Source organism: Myxocyprinus asiaticus, chromosome 1, assembly GCF_019703515.2.
Source record: "Myxocyprinus asiaticus isolate MX2 ecotype Aquarium Trade chromosome 1, UBuf_Myxa_2, whole genome shotgun sequence".
In the NCBI taxonomy this organism is placed as follows: domain Eukaryota; kingdom Metazoa; phylum Chordata; class Actinopteri; order Cypriniformes; family Catostomidae; genus Myxocyprinus; species Myxocyprinus asiaticus.
In genome coordinates this window covers 48,007,740-48,023,390 of record NC_059344.1, presented here as the reverse complement: position 1 = coordinate 48,023,390, position 15,651 = coordinate 48,007,740, and the positions used below count along the sequence as shown (strand labels likewise).

The following is a 15,651-nucleotide window of genomic DNA, read 5'->3' as shown; positions in this document are numbered from 1 at the left end:
GCGCTTCTGGAAGAATGGTCAAAAATTCCCATAAACACACTCCTAAACCTTGTGGAAAGCCTTCCCAGAAGAGTTGAAGCTGTTATAGCTGCAAAGGGTGGGCCGACGTCATATTAAACCCTATGGATTAAGAATGGGATGTCACTTAAGTTCATATGCGTCTAAAGGCAGATGAGCGAATACTTTTGGCAATATAGTGTATATATATATATAAGAATATAAGTTTAAGAAAATTATTGTTTGCAAATAATAGAAAAGCTGGTTGGTCTAGCAGTAGTGTGGATGTAACCATACAAATAGATCCAGGTTCAATTCCCCAGTAAATATCTGTCATTTTAATTAAATTGATATAATAATATCCTTTACTTTTCAAAGGTTCTGTGCATGACAATGCTGCACATTTATGGTTACCAATTACACTGCCAAAAGATGATCTTTCAGACTGGAGAGCATGTACAAAGGACAAACTGACCAATGATAAATGATACTCTGAGAAAGCATGAGAAAGTTCTTCAGAAACAATGATATCGTATTTAAGATCTTAAGATTTTATCATAAAGGTGCAATATGTAACAATTTTCATCCAATATTCACCTTTTTTTTGCCAATGTGTGAACGGCTTGTAACGCAACCTAAAAAATGAGCCCTTCCCGGACTTCCTATGTTGCCTTTTAAAGCCTGTAGACTGATTTTCATGCGAAGGGAGCGGGTCACTTTTGCTGGGAAAATCCAAAGGATGTGACGTTTATGCGCACTCCCAAGAGACTTGCCTCAGACAGTAATAGCTTCTCTTCTGCTATTCAACAGTGACAACAAACTGCAACAATAGGTAATGTTATCTTAGAGATGGAATCCAGCAAACATCCGGCTCCCAGAACAACACCGGCTCCCACACAAACTCCGAGTAAGCCAAAAAAAACAACAAAAAAAAAAACATTTATTTACTGAATCCCATCTGGCTAAGTGGGAATGTGATCGTGGTCAAGCGAAAACTAGAGTGAACATCGGCAGGTCATTTGATTCCTGGAGGAACCATCGTTCGGTTTTGGAGATCAAAACCAACCCTAAATTGGCATTCTTCTTATTGGACAGGTAAGCTTACATAACTGCAAAGCATGTGAAATATAGTGCCATAAGGATTGATCTGTGTAATTTTAGCTAACTTGATCTTGCCTGCACAGTAACTGTCATAATCAGTGTTAATCTGTAATTACTCAGCAAGGTAAACTACAATAACACATGAAATGAATTATATGAAAATTCAAGATAATGCAAAAAGACCCATTCATTAGTGTAACGTAACTTGGTTATTCAGAATATATATACATTCTATTATTATAAAATAATAGTGCATCGATATATCAAAATTACAGTTGTGATGGAATCACATCAATACTAAATTGTGTCAAATATTTACAATGTACAGTCTATTTTATAAACAGATACTGTCATCATCTACCAAATTTAGCAAACAGCTATTGATAAAGCTAGTTAACTAGCTAGCTAACGCCGACATAGGCTATCGTATAAATGCAGTCAATGTATCATGCAAAGAAAAGTGATTACTTCAAACTACAGTCTCGCATAGCCAGACCTATATCCACACTTTGTTTTATCCCTGTTCCAGCACTGGAGAGTCAAATATAATATACAGTCTCAAAGTTTGTAGTAAAACAATCATAACTGTGTAATTTTAATTATGCTACCTCATCTGTCAGCATGATGCCAGTGGATCACGTTCAGCCTCTTTGTACGTTACATCATTGTTTTGGATGCTCGCTCAATTTCGTCCCTATGGAGTGTGTGCACGAGCGTAAGCATGAGCAACATGAAGCTGGCTGCGGTTCATTTAATGGCCACAGGTGTCATTAATAACAAGGGTTTCTGAATCTTACATACTGCACCTTTAAATAAATTGTTTACATTGTTTGACAATTTAAAAAAAGCCTGTAAACTTTAGACAGCGTAGTTCATAATTTTCATCTCAGTATTTCAACCATTCTCTTAAAATTCAGGTTATACTGTGATTACTGGCTGCCAGATTTGGTTGAAATTTTGATAGATTTGTTTAAAACAATATAATAAATTGTGTCTGTGTTTGACAAAATAATTTTCAATAGACCTATTAAAAGTAAACCATAACCTGCAGCAAAGATACAATTGCACTTAATGAACCAGGATTTGAACTCAAGTCACTGAGTGATAAATAAGCATGACTTACCACTCTAAAGATCCACTTCTAACTAGCAGATCACTTTGTTCATTTTCAATGGTAGGAGAAAGTTAATCAAACTGTCATGGTTACTTAAGCCATTATTCACTAAGCAATTGAAAGTATATTATTGACACACATCAGCCTATGATGCTGTAGTGTTGTATATAAAAGAATTCCACTTACGATTTACTGCTCTGACAAGTGTAATGGCCAGTTCCCATTCAATCCAATGTCCCATGTTAACATGGGAAACCAGATGTCACCCTGTGAAACTGTTAAAATTGCTCATAAACTGTCAAATTCATTAGAACAGACATCGATGAAACAACTCTATAAAAATTTTTGGTATCATTATTAAACAATGTGCAAAATATATTTTCTTTACTCATTGAATGAATCTGCTGAAAAGGCAAGTAAAATTATTCACATGCACGCACACATCCCCAGTTAACATGATACCCAGTTGATCAATAACAATGGCAGCTTTACAAGACTAATAAACATAGCCAACAGATAATTAAATTAAACCATCATATTTCCAACATGCACTCATCCAAGGCTCTTCAAGTTGATCAATGTGATGTAATGTTACGTCTTTGGGACTTTGCAGGATTTGTCTTTACATGAGTTTGTCTCCATTTCTTAGCAATTAAACCACACATCAAACATTTATGTAACACATCTCATTAGAGCATGAATGGCTGTTGTTTAATAAAACGTTATTCAACAATACATTGCAAAAGCAAGTTACATTACCAGTTGACAACCCCCAGCATGGTTTCATCTCACAAGCACTGCTGCACTGGCCGTCGTGCATGCAATTTCAGAAACTCTCGCTAGATGGCGGCAGTTTTCGGTGGATCCAATATTTCAAAAACTATATCCGATTAAAGAAAAATGCTTGAATATCGGAAAAAATATCGGAAAATCCGATTATCGGTCAATCTCTATTTACAATTACAATAATGAACAGGCCAGCACTGTTCCATTCTTCAAACATTACCTATCCCATTTACCTAATATGTGTTAAATATATTATGAGGTAAAATCCACTGAAAATCATCTGTACTGTATAGAGACTGCTGTATGGCACTTACCGCACAGGTTTGGAAGTTTGAGATCTGAATTTGCTGAACTCTCCAGGAGCTGTCCACTCCGGGCCATACTGTATGACAACAGAGAAAAGAGACTGTAAGGAATATCTCTCTCTCTCTCTCTCTCTCTCTCTCTCTCTCTCTCTCACCCACACACCACACACCACACACCACAAATAGCAAATCTGTTCCATAGAAATCAAAGGAATAAACTCAGTCCTTAGTTCTACTAAAGTTATCTAACTGCCAAGAAAAGCTGATCTTCATAATCAGGCTTTAAAGCCATCATAACATATTGTAAATGCAAGAAGTGATTCAGAACTGCTGATTGGTTTGTTGAAGGTTCATTTTTTGCAGTACACACCTGTCCCACATACACCAGCAGTCTGGAATTGAGCGGATTCTCATCTAAGCTAAGCCACAGTTCAGAGTTGTCATCTGATGCAATGGCGAACTGGAAATCCCCTGAAACAAATAATTTATAAACATGCATGTTTAACCTTATGACTTGCTCTTCAGGTTCTGCTCAACTCTAAGCTTGCTTTGGTAAAGTGTTCATTTGTCAGTAACAGGTATCTCACAATAATCTAACACCCACCATTTCTAACCCACTTCCAATGGCTACATTGCAGTGTATACACAGTATCCTTAAAATTCAAAATCTTTAATTCTATTATTGTCTTGTGAGCTTATGTGGCACAGTCGAAAGCCTGACTTAGTGACCATAGTTAATTACTAATGAAAACAATGTCATAACTTTTCTCCCACTAACACAAGCACACTGGCCCGCTTCAGGGCTTTTCTCACAGCAGTATTTTCTTATCGGGTCAGTGAGTGTGCAGAATGTGCTGACTGCAAAGGATATAGTGAAGTAAAAGCTTCTGTGTTCCTTTCCTGTCGGCTAATGTTGAACTACACAAACTAAATGTATAGTGGGGTCCAAAAGTCTATCATTAGTGAAAATGCTTTTATTTTTATGAAAATTTTATACAAAATTATATTATCAGCTTAACAATTTGAGTTAAAAGATTAATTGAAAAATGAATATGAATTCTAGAGATCTCTATTTAATGCATTAAATGCGGCTAATTATATACAGTATATATATAAAAATAATGCGCTATATAATGCAGTATATATATAAAAATAATATAAAAATAATGCGCTAAAAATACCCGCAATTAATCCTTCCACCCGGACAGTAATAAGAAATTCCTACCATCTGAGCAATTCATGCTTGTAGTACCACCTTCATGTTTCTATGAATCTCAGTCAGAATGGGGCAGTGAGCACAACTCCAACTGTATAGGCAACGTGCAGCTGTACAGACAACAAACCACAGCAGACAGCACAAGATGATGACGTGTTCTTGCTTTCAAATCTAGCTGGACGGAGCGTATCTCCGAATGCAGGGGACTCAAGATGTGTTTTTCTAAGTTTTAAACAAATTTTTACTTGGCACAGCATCCTAAAAATGCTGTTTATTAAGTGGCGCATCCAAAGTGAGATTCTGTAAAAGCGTCCGTCTGACGCATGCACATAGAAGCGTCCTTAAGGCAATCTTAGACAGATAGACAAATTCACTAGAAAAATGGATTGCTGTACTGTAGCCCAATGATAGGCTTATTTAATTATATGAAAATAAACAATATATTTCTTTCAAAAGCAAACTTTTCGTAGTGCCTAATCAATGGTTTACTTGTCAGCCACAAAAAGGTAATGTATATTTACTTATATGAATTATATTTATTATATATTATAATTTGTAATTATTTACATATCATTATTTAATTATTATATATTTAATTATTTTATTTGGTGGCCTTTCTCATGAAAGATATCTGCGATAAATTAGATTCAATAATCGGCATATAATAAATCGGTTACAATTTTAATTGATTGAAAGCCCTAATGAATTTCAGAGGTTTTAGTATTTTTAGTACTTAGTGTTTGGATTTAATGACAGCATAGAGCAGAATCTTAAATATTTCTCCTTAATTTTGTCATAACTTTCCTTTGTTTTAAAATGTTCAATATCCTAAACATAGTTTATTTCCATGTTTAAATAAAAAAGAAATTTTTTCAATGTAGTCTCAGACCTTTGGACCCCGATGTGTGTGCATGAACAGCACAAAAGTTTGAAAACCTTTTAGATTATTTTACTTAAATAGCTCCTTATATGCTATCTGATTAAAATTCATAATCTTATTTATACAACTCACAGCATGTTATGCTGAATAATAAAAAAAAAAAAAACAAGTTGAACTTTTTGTTGAAAAAATATCTCAAGCATTTAATAATGATCATTTGGTAATGCCTGTGTTCATAAAAAAATATATATATATACATTATGTTCCACTCCTGGAAGTAATTCTGGGACAATGCTCTATGGACAGATGACAAAACAATTTTCATAAATGTACTGTATATTTGAGGAAAACAAATCACTGCAAAACAAAGCAAAAAACAGTTATATAAAAACATATAATCTGAAACATGCTGGAGGCAGTAAAATGATCTGGAGCTGCTCTGCTGTTTACAGACCTGTATGGATTAGAATCCCCAATGGACAGATGAATTCCAAGGGTGAGTCTAAATCAGCTCCCTAGCTCCCCAGTGTATGTTGTGAATCACTATATCGTGAACATGAATTTGGGCACTGGCAACAGTGTTCATTCACTGAACATTGGGACAGTTTTGTCTTATGACTCAATTACCTACAACAAGATAATGAGCTTGTGTGTTTAAAGAAATATTCCGGGTTCAATACAAGTTAAACTCAATCGACAGCATTTGTGGCATATTATTGAATACCACAAAATTAATTTCGACTCGTCCCTCCTTTTCTTTAAAAAATGCAAAAATCAAGTTACAGTGAGATACTTGGAAATGACAATTCCACAATGGAAGTGAATGTGGACAATTTGGAGGGTTTAAAGGCAGAAATGTGAAGCTTATCATTTTATAAAAGCACTTACATTACTACTTATGCTCATTCAGAATGCTGCTGCCAGGATTCTCACCCGAACCAAAAAATCAGAGCATATTACTCCAGTCCTCAGTTCTTTACAATGGCTTCCAGTTACATTTAGAATTGATTTTAAAGTACTATTACTCGTTTATAAATCGCTCAATAGCCTAGGACCTAAATACATTTCAGACATGCTTGTTGAATATAAACCTAACACCTCTTAGATCTTTAGGATTAAGTCAGTTAGACATACAGAGGGTTCACTCAAAACAAGGTGAGACAGCGTTTAGCTATTATGCCACCCGCAGCTGGAACCAGCTTCCAGAAGAGGTCAGATGTGCTCCAACAGTAGCCACATCCAAATACAGAATGAAAACACATCTGTTTAACTGTGCATTTACTGACTGTGCACTGTGGAGCACTTACTGATTGCACTGCATTATTTTATTTCTGTATTCTTTTTCTTTTTTATTAATTTAAATAATTTTTACTTATTTTTCGAATTCACTTTATTACTTTTTATTCTCATTTATTGTTCTTAATTGGTATTAAAATAAATTGTATCTTGTATTTTCTTTATCATTTATATGTAAAGCTCTTTGAATTGCCATTGTGTATGAAATGTGGTTTATAAATAAACTTGTCTTGCCTATGTTAAAACTGTATTATTCGAGCTGTAAAGTTGTTTAAATCTCATTTTAGGGTTGACATTACATCGTCATGGCAATGAAGTTATGGCTATAACTTTACACAGAAAAGGTTAGTAAGTGATTTTATCACACTAAAATCATGTTAACGCCTGTTGTTTATGTCTTGTGGCTATACTTTAAAAAAAGGGATTATTTTAACACTCAAAAATGTACCCTCATTCACTTTCATTGCAAGTGCCTCAGTGTCACCTCGACTTTTGCTTTTTTAAAGAAAAGGAGGGGCAAGTCAAAATAAATTTTTGTGATAATCAATATTATGCCACAAATGCTGTTGATTGAGCTTAACTTGTATTGAACCCAAAATATTCCTTCTGTCAACATCACTGTATAAATGATTTTCGTGGTAGATGTTCAAATGTATAGTGTTATTATGAAAGATAAATTACATAAATAAAGTAATAAAAATATATAGGGGTGTATTTTTAACCTTCTTTTAACAACTCAACGACTTGAAAGGCTTCAGAAGACATGACAACGTTTCCGGTAAGTGAACATAGTAAGCAGCGATGCTCCCTGGTTTTCACGGTGCATTGAGGGAGTTTTTAGGGAACGAATGTTTCAGTGCACTGGGATGATTTTGCAATTGACAGCCCTAGAAATGGCCGACTCCCTGATCAGTGCCCTGACTGGGAAACTAGGGAGCTGACTGAAATGCACCGCAAGTTATCAAGAAATACTACAGCTGAATATCAAGCCATCTTTCTGCGATCCCAAACTTAAAACAAGAATCACATAACATGATGATGCAAATCAACAAAATTGTGCTCTGTAAATGTGAAATTCCATTAGAATCTATTAGAATGACAGTATAACATGCTATACAGCCAAGTTGTCAAATAGTCTTCACTATCTGAAGTTTCGAACTGATACAGCTGATTGGTTGGAATGCATGCATTAAAACCATTTAATGCACATTTTCACAGTTTCAGTCAGTTTTAATCACTGTTTTTTATTAATTCACCTACTCTGTTGTCTCTGTAAAGACACATTGGGAGAATTTCATGCCTCTGTTCAAAGACTTCCAGATGCAAAAGTAGGTTAGCAAGTCTGATGAGTCTCAGAGCTGGGATTAACCGTAACCTTTTTGGTCTACTTCAGTATTGGTCCATTTTACACTTACACTGTGGTTGGAACCCAGCAGACATATATTATATTATATTATACATACTTTATTAATGCTTTGCTTTCACTATCAAAGTCCTTGTTTATATTTTCACAGGAGTTTGGCACGAACCTCCGCAGACAGGGCATGCATCAGAGTGTTTCAGATGTGGTTAATTTTCACACACTCTTCAGGAGCTGCTCTAAGTGCAGTATGTTGTGTGGGTCAATGAGACGGTCTAAATTCATTAAATGAAACACAAATGCACCAGTAAATCTGTACAGTAAAATATGTTTGGAATTGAAGTGCACAATAATTGCGATTAGATCAATTAACCACAGTTTTTGAGCTATTCCTCAAAAAATCCATAATATTTGAAAGGGTTACAAATAGGCTCATTTTTGTATTTTTGTAAAGCCATTATTTCTAATAATAATAATAATAATATAATGTAACACAATGAAAAATACACTTACCATCTTTATATGGATGAATGAATCCGAAGATTCTAAGGCCATAATTCTTCCACTTTGGAGCCACTGCAATTTTCTTCACTGTGGTCCTGGTCTGTGGGGAAGATTTAAAATATAAAAACAACTGTAAGCCATTCTGTTCTTAAACCCAAGCACTAACACTAATTTACAGAATCACACCTTTAAATTACTTCTAAGACGAATAAACAGACAGATCCCAAATACGGTGACAACAAAAGTAAACTGGTGAAAAGAACAGATGTTTCATTTAGCTCTGCATACAGAAAATTCAGTTTGCTAATTGAATCCTTTGTGAAGCAAACATAGAGTTTTGTTCATTAAAAATACTGACTGACATTAATATTAAATTGAGGTACTGACTACAGTACCAAGTATACAGTTACAGAGCATAAGTCAAACAGGTTTTTGTTTTAAAGCCTAAGACACTTATTTGGGTCTTACATGTGGATAGAGAGGAAAATGAAGATTCTTCCTGAGTTGGGAGACAGATGAGCCACACCAGTCTTCAAACACATGCAGATTGGCCTGACCTTTATACTGATAGAAAACAGAGAACAAAAAGAGAGAGAATCATATTTTACTTCAGAATATGATTCTGAGCATTTTATTTTATTTATTTTTTACATTAAAACACAACATTTTAACAACCACAGGCCCAGATGCGCTCAGGTCAGCCCAACAAGTACCGCTGAAATTAGATCTGTGAATATGCCACGAACGCAAAGTAAGAGAGCGAAAAGACGGTGTAGAGCAAACCGTAAATTACTGCCATAAATTACTGCTAAATCACCCATAAATGTGACAGTATGTATAACGTAAGAATTTTTAAAGAAACCCTGCAGGTTTTACATGCATATTGGACATGCACCAATAATTTTACAGAAGAAAACATAAAATCGTCATAAATAGGAAAATGTTTAAGCAACTTTATGCACATGATTTAATGAAGAATTTTGATTCAGCAGAGGTAGTAGTTTAGCAGGAAATGTGTGCGCCTGAGCAAATCTTCGTGTACAGTACCTAATTTTCTACCATCTGTCTGTATTGTTCATGGTTGTGGTTGTGGACATGACAGAGACAGGCATTACTCATCACGCAGGTGAGTTTACATAAGATTGCTCCCACCCTTCTGTCAGACTTTCAGGTTTCTCCCAGCACAGCCACTTTTAAATTTAGCCTCTATAATTGCAGCTAGTGTGGATGGTGGGCTTGGCATACAACCCACTCTAAAAGTAGGCGGACAGGACGCCACTGAAAACTGAGCTATCTTGGGGATGGTTACAGCTGTCAGGGGCATACTGGGTTATGCCATTCCATTGCCATTGTGCATTCACACTCCGCATTCAAGCGTTCAGTGGAGAGGAAGGCAGATTATTATGTGTTCACAGGTGGTACTGTGGATTTAGCTCTGGGCATTATGAAGTGTGCTATTAAAATTTTCACATGCTCAGAATAGATAAATAACTGTCATTGTGGTTTGTTTTGCACATGGGAAAACATGAAGAATTTATAACAGCTCCTATAGTATTAAAAGAAAAATAGGATTTGCTACCATAATCCCCTGTAGACATAAAAAATAAATAAAGATATATATATATATATATATATATATATATATATATATATATATATATATATATATATATATATATATATGGTCTCATTGTTTATCAGTTAAAGACTTGTCTCTGCTGGTTATTATAAAGTATACTATAAAAACCTCTGGGCCTTCTATTATCAGACCAAATGAATAACATTCATCTTCCCGTTATCACCGAATTATGAGTAATTCTAAAATAAATTCTGCAATGCTAGATAAGGACATCTTCCTATATTGCAACATACTGTATGGAGTGTGAATGAATGGCCAAAGAGGACATCTCCTTTGTCAGGGTCATCTTGCTGTGCTACTAGCCTAAACCCTGATTATATATTTCCCAGCCTAGTTATTCCTACTGGCCATGTAACGACATTCAATTACAAAGTGAGGGGAGCCCATAAATCAACTGATAAAACAACAAAGGTTATCTCTGCACTCTGCTGTGGATAATCTTGGATGCATATCGGACAAATGATTGACACAATTCCAATGAGACAGACAGTACGAGAACAAGCCAGTGCAACTACTATGTGATGTCTGTGCACTGTTTACTATTTCTGGAATCTGGTATTCCTTAAATCACAGTTATCATTAGAGCTCCAGAGTTACCAAGGTCTAAAATTGAGAAAATTTGCCAGCCAAAATTATTTCTTATTGGCAATGAAACTCAAAAGTTTGCATACCCTGGCAGAAATTGTGACATTTTGGCATTGATTTTGAAAATATGACTGATCATGCAAAAACACTGTCTTTTATTTAAGGATAGTGATCATATGAAGCCATTTATTATCACATAGTTGTTTGGCTCCTTCTGAAATCATAATGATAACAGAAATCACCCAAATGACCCTGATCAAAAGTTTACATACCCTTGAATGTTTGGCCTTGTTACAGACTCACAAGGTGACACACACAGGTTTAAATGGCAATTAAAGGTTAATTTCCCACACCTGTGGCTTTTTAAATTGCAATTAGTGTCTGTGTATAAATAGTCAATGAGTTTGTTAGCTCTCACATGGATGCACTGAGCAGGGTAGATACTGAGCTATGGAGAGCAGAAAAGAACTGTCAAAAGACCTGCGTAACAAGGTAAGGGAACTTTATAAAGATGGAAAAGGATATAAAAAGATATCCAAAGCCTTGAAAATGCCAGTCAGTACTGTTCAATCACTTATTAAGAAGTGGAAAATTCAGGGATCTCTTGATACCAAGCCAAGGTCAGGTTTGGTATCAAGAGAGATTTCAGCCACAACTGCCAGAAGAATTGTTCGGGATACAAAGAAAAACCCACAGGTAACCTCAGGAGAAATACAGGCTGCTCTGGAAAAAGACGGTGTGGTTGTTTCAAGGAGCACAATACGACGATACTTGAACAAAAATGAGCTGCATGGTCGAGTTGCCAGAAAGAAGCCTTTACTGCGCCAAAGCCAAAAAAAGCCCAGTTACAACATGCCCGACAACACCTTGACATGCCTCTGGCACACTGTAATTTGGAGTATTGACCAAAATAGAGCTTTATTGTCACAACCATAAGTGCTATGTTGGGAGAGGGGTCAAGAAGGCCTGTAGTGAAAAGAATACCATCCCCACTGTGAAGCATGGTGGTGGCTCACTGATGTTTTGGGGGTGTGTGAGCTCTAAAGGCACGGGGGAATCTTGTGAAAATTGATGGCAAGATGAATGCAGCATGTTATCAGAAAATACTGGCAGACAATTTGCATTCTTTTGCGCGAAAGCTGCGCATGGGACGCTCTTAGACTTTCCAGCACAATGACCCTAAGCACAAGGCCAAGTTGACCCTCCAGTGGTTACAGCAGAAAAAGCTGAAAGTTCTGAAGTGGCCATCACAGTCACCTAACCTTAGTATCATCGAGCCACTCTGGGGAGATCTGAAACGTGTGGTTCATGCAAGACGACCAAAGACTTTGCATGACCTGGAGGCATTTTGCCAAGACGAATGGGCAGCTATACCACCTGCAAGAATTTGGGGCCTCATAGATGCTATCATTGATGCTAAAGGGGGCAATACACATTATTAAGAACTAAGGGTATGCAGACTTTTGAACAGGTGTCATTTAAATTTTTTTCTTTGTTGCCATGTTTTGTTTTATGATTGTGCTATTCTGTTATAACCTACAGTTGAATATGAATCCCAAAACAAATATAAGAAATGTGTTTTGCCTGCTCACTCATGTTTTCTTTAAAAATGGTACATATATTACCAATTATCCAAGGGTATGCAAACTTTTGAGCACCACTGTGTATATATATATATCTCAGTACATATATTTGTCCCTGTTTCAGTTGGATTATTTAGTGATTGTATTGTCATTGAAGCCATGTATTAAACCACTTGAGTTGTATGGATTACATTTATGCTGCTATTACTTTTAAGCAATTCATATATCCTTCAAAAAATAACTTTCTTTGTGTTTTGCTGGGAAAAAAGTCATACAAGCTTGAGAAGACTTGCGTAAATGAAGATAGCATTATCATTTTTGGGTGAACTATGCCTTTAACTAGATGGCTTATGCTGCCTTCACGTGTTTTCGGAATTATCGTAATACAAGTTTTCTACTCAGAAGTTGCACATGAACGACCCCTCAAGTTGTAATTATAACTGAGAAACTCAGAGATAATTTTGATAACCAAATTTCCAAGGTGGGAGGAGATGTAAACTTTCAACATGTCATTGCAGAATATGGTTTCTGTTGGGAATAATAGGTTTTATAAATTTTTCTAAACACAGCTAATTGTTAGTGCTTGCGATTTCGGTCATATACATTTACGTATATCAGCAGCCATTTGATTCATATTGTAAATTTTTACACCAAGAAAATAGCATGTATTTGCCCAAAATTCCATTATTATCAACAAGCTGCCTAAGGAATTCGTATCAAGTGTCAAAATAAGAGTTCCCCAAAAAATACACAGGAATTAACCTTGTGTCTTTTTTTATTTTATTTATTTTTGTATGTTTCCTGTTCTTGAACAAGACATATTTGACTTCAGAATTGGGAAGTAGGATCATTCAGATAGCACATAAAAGCAGAATTATATATGCTTTTGATTTGAATCGCTCACATGACTTACATCAGTGAGGGTCAGAATCAGATTAACATTCTTACAATTCGATGTTTTAGACTTCCATGTGTTATTCAGTTCCTAATAATCTAACAATAAACAATCTTATAACTTCCTGGAGGATTTCCCCACACATGACACCTGACTTTATAGTCCAACAAGAAGCTAATCTCTCATAGCGCACAGAGGGGGATGGGGAGGGTGGTCAGGGACCCTCTTTGATCCTGATCACGCAGTGTCTTGCCTCCTTGCCTGCTACATTATAGGGAGAGGAGATGAGGACTGCTGGTTAATCGATCGGCACTAGTACAGCGGGGTCAGGTTCAGTGTTCTCACAGTATTCAGAAAAGAGCTACACAGCCATTAGTTGGCTAAAATATTGGATTTCCTTTATGTATGGTATATGAAAAAGTTTACAGCTACTGTATGGAACACCTCATTTTCAGGACAAACAGACTGGTGCTGAAAGGGGTCATATCATGAAAAATCTAATTTTCCTTTAGAAATTAGAGTTCATGATTGCAACACACTCCAAAAAAGCTGAGACGGGCAATTTAAGACTAATAACAATTTGACGAGTTGAAATAAAGGCGATGTGAAACAGGAGAGGCAATCGTGTCATAGTATATAGGGAGCCTCCAAAAACAGCCTAGACCTTCAAGAGCAAGGATCATTCGAGACTTGTCAGTTTGCCAACAGATGCTTCAGCAAATAATCCAGCACTTTGAGAACAATATTCCCAAAAGACAAATTGGAAGGATTTTGGGCATTTTCACCCCCTACTTCCCCCTTCTCTGGGCTCGGTCTCATCTTAGATGGAAAGTAGAACATTGGAACTGTGTTTTCTGGTCCGATGGGTCCACATTTCAAATAGTTTTTGAGAAACACAGCCGTCATGTTCTCTGGGCCAAAGAGGAAAAGGACCATCCATGCTGTTATCAGCATCAGGTCCAAAAGCTAGTGTCTGTATGGACAGGGGTGTGTCAGAGCCCATGGCATGGGTAACTCGCACATCTTTGAGGGCACCATTAATGCAGACAGATATGTAAAAATATTGGAGCAACATATACTGCCATCCAGTACCGTCTTTTCCAGGGACGTCCCTGCATTTTCCCGCAGGACAACTTCTAACCACATACTGGCCGAATAAGCAGAGAGTGCAGGTGCTACACTGGCCTGCCTGCAGTCCTGACCATCTCCAATTGAGAATGTGTGGTGCATTATGAAGCGCACAATATGGCAACGAAGACCCCGTACAACTGTGCAGCTGAAGACTTGCATAATGGATGAATGGGGAAAATTCCACTTTAACAAACTTGAGTCTTCAGTGTCTAAATGTTTAATAAGTATTATTAGAAGAAATGGTGATGTTTCACAGTGGTAAACACTCGACTGTCCCAACTTTTTTGGAGTGTGTTGCAATCATCTGATTTGAAATGACTGTACATTTAAATATAAATAAATAAATAAATAAAAACATTTACAAGGTAAGACATCATATAATGTTTAGTTGTAGTGCTTTCAAAATAGCAAAGGGTGAATATAATTTACAAATCACTCCTTTTTGTTTTTATAAGCATTTTTCATAGTGTCCCAACTTTTTCGGAATTGGGGTTATACTATGAAAACATACTGTAAGTTTGTTAATCTTCCTCCACAGTCCAAAATGACCATTTATTGAAACTAAAGTGCAAAAATGTCTAATTCTGAAATTATTGGACATCAAAAACTTGAATATATTAACTCACTATCACCCACAATTACACATCAACTACATGTACAAAGCAACTTGGCCCACCCAGTCGCAGTGAATAATGAGGAAGTAGGATAGATACAATTCTTACTGTAGCTAGATAGATGCCTAAACACCTGAAGATGAAGATACCATAAAGGAGTTAAACAAAGATACATGTAAGATATGGGAAAGGTCCACCAAACCTTGTTCCTCCTTGAAGGATACCAATATTAGGAATATTAGTGGCCTAAGTTTATTTTTAATAAAGTCCCTAATCATTATAGCCTGATCTTAAAAGTTTGTACATCACATTTAGGCACAGATTGTTTTGTGAACCTGGTAAAAAAGGCATTGCATTACCTTTATTTTAAGGGTAAGAGAGAGCATGGAAAATGGCCATGTAAAACTGAATTACTTTTTGGTGCAGTAAACCAAGAAAAACATTAAGTGGAGCTCAGGGGGGAAAATGATTTGTTTTTAATGATATTAATGCACAGGCCTGTTTGAGTAACATTATGAAACCAGATAATTTATATTTTTTAACTTGCTGCTAATTAATGGAAATGGGAATTATGAGGCAACCAATGCTAAGCCAGCAGGCTGTTTATTATTTGCAAATTAAGGTTGGCAGGTTCTGCTCAAGGAT

The 15,651-nt window shown here is 36.1% G+C and overlaps 1 protein-coding gene across 1 annotated transcript in view; it reads right to left on the bottom strand.

Annotated features, from left to right (window-relative positions):
* LOC127440030 (N-acetyl-beta-glucosaminyl-glycoprotein 4-beta-N-acetylgalactosaminyltransferase 1-like) overlaps window positions 1–15,651 on the bottom strand; it is a 132,569-nt gene that overhangs the window by 67,870 nt on the left and 49,048 nt on the right. The window contains exons 4-7 of the mRNA XM_051696407.1: window positions 9,028–9,123; window positions 8,569–8,659; window positions 3,674–3,774; window positions 3,313–3,380 (exon numbers count right to left, since the gene is read on the bottom strand). Coding sequence (XP_051552367.1) covers window positions 3,313–3,380; window positions 3,674–3,774; window positions 8,569–8,659; window positions 9,028–9,123 — 356 coding nt within the window. The remainder of the gene's footprint in view (window positions 1–3,312; window positions 3,381–3,673; window positions 3,775–8,568; window positions 8,660–9,027; window positions 9,124–15,651) is intronic.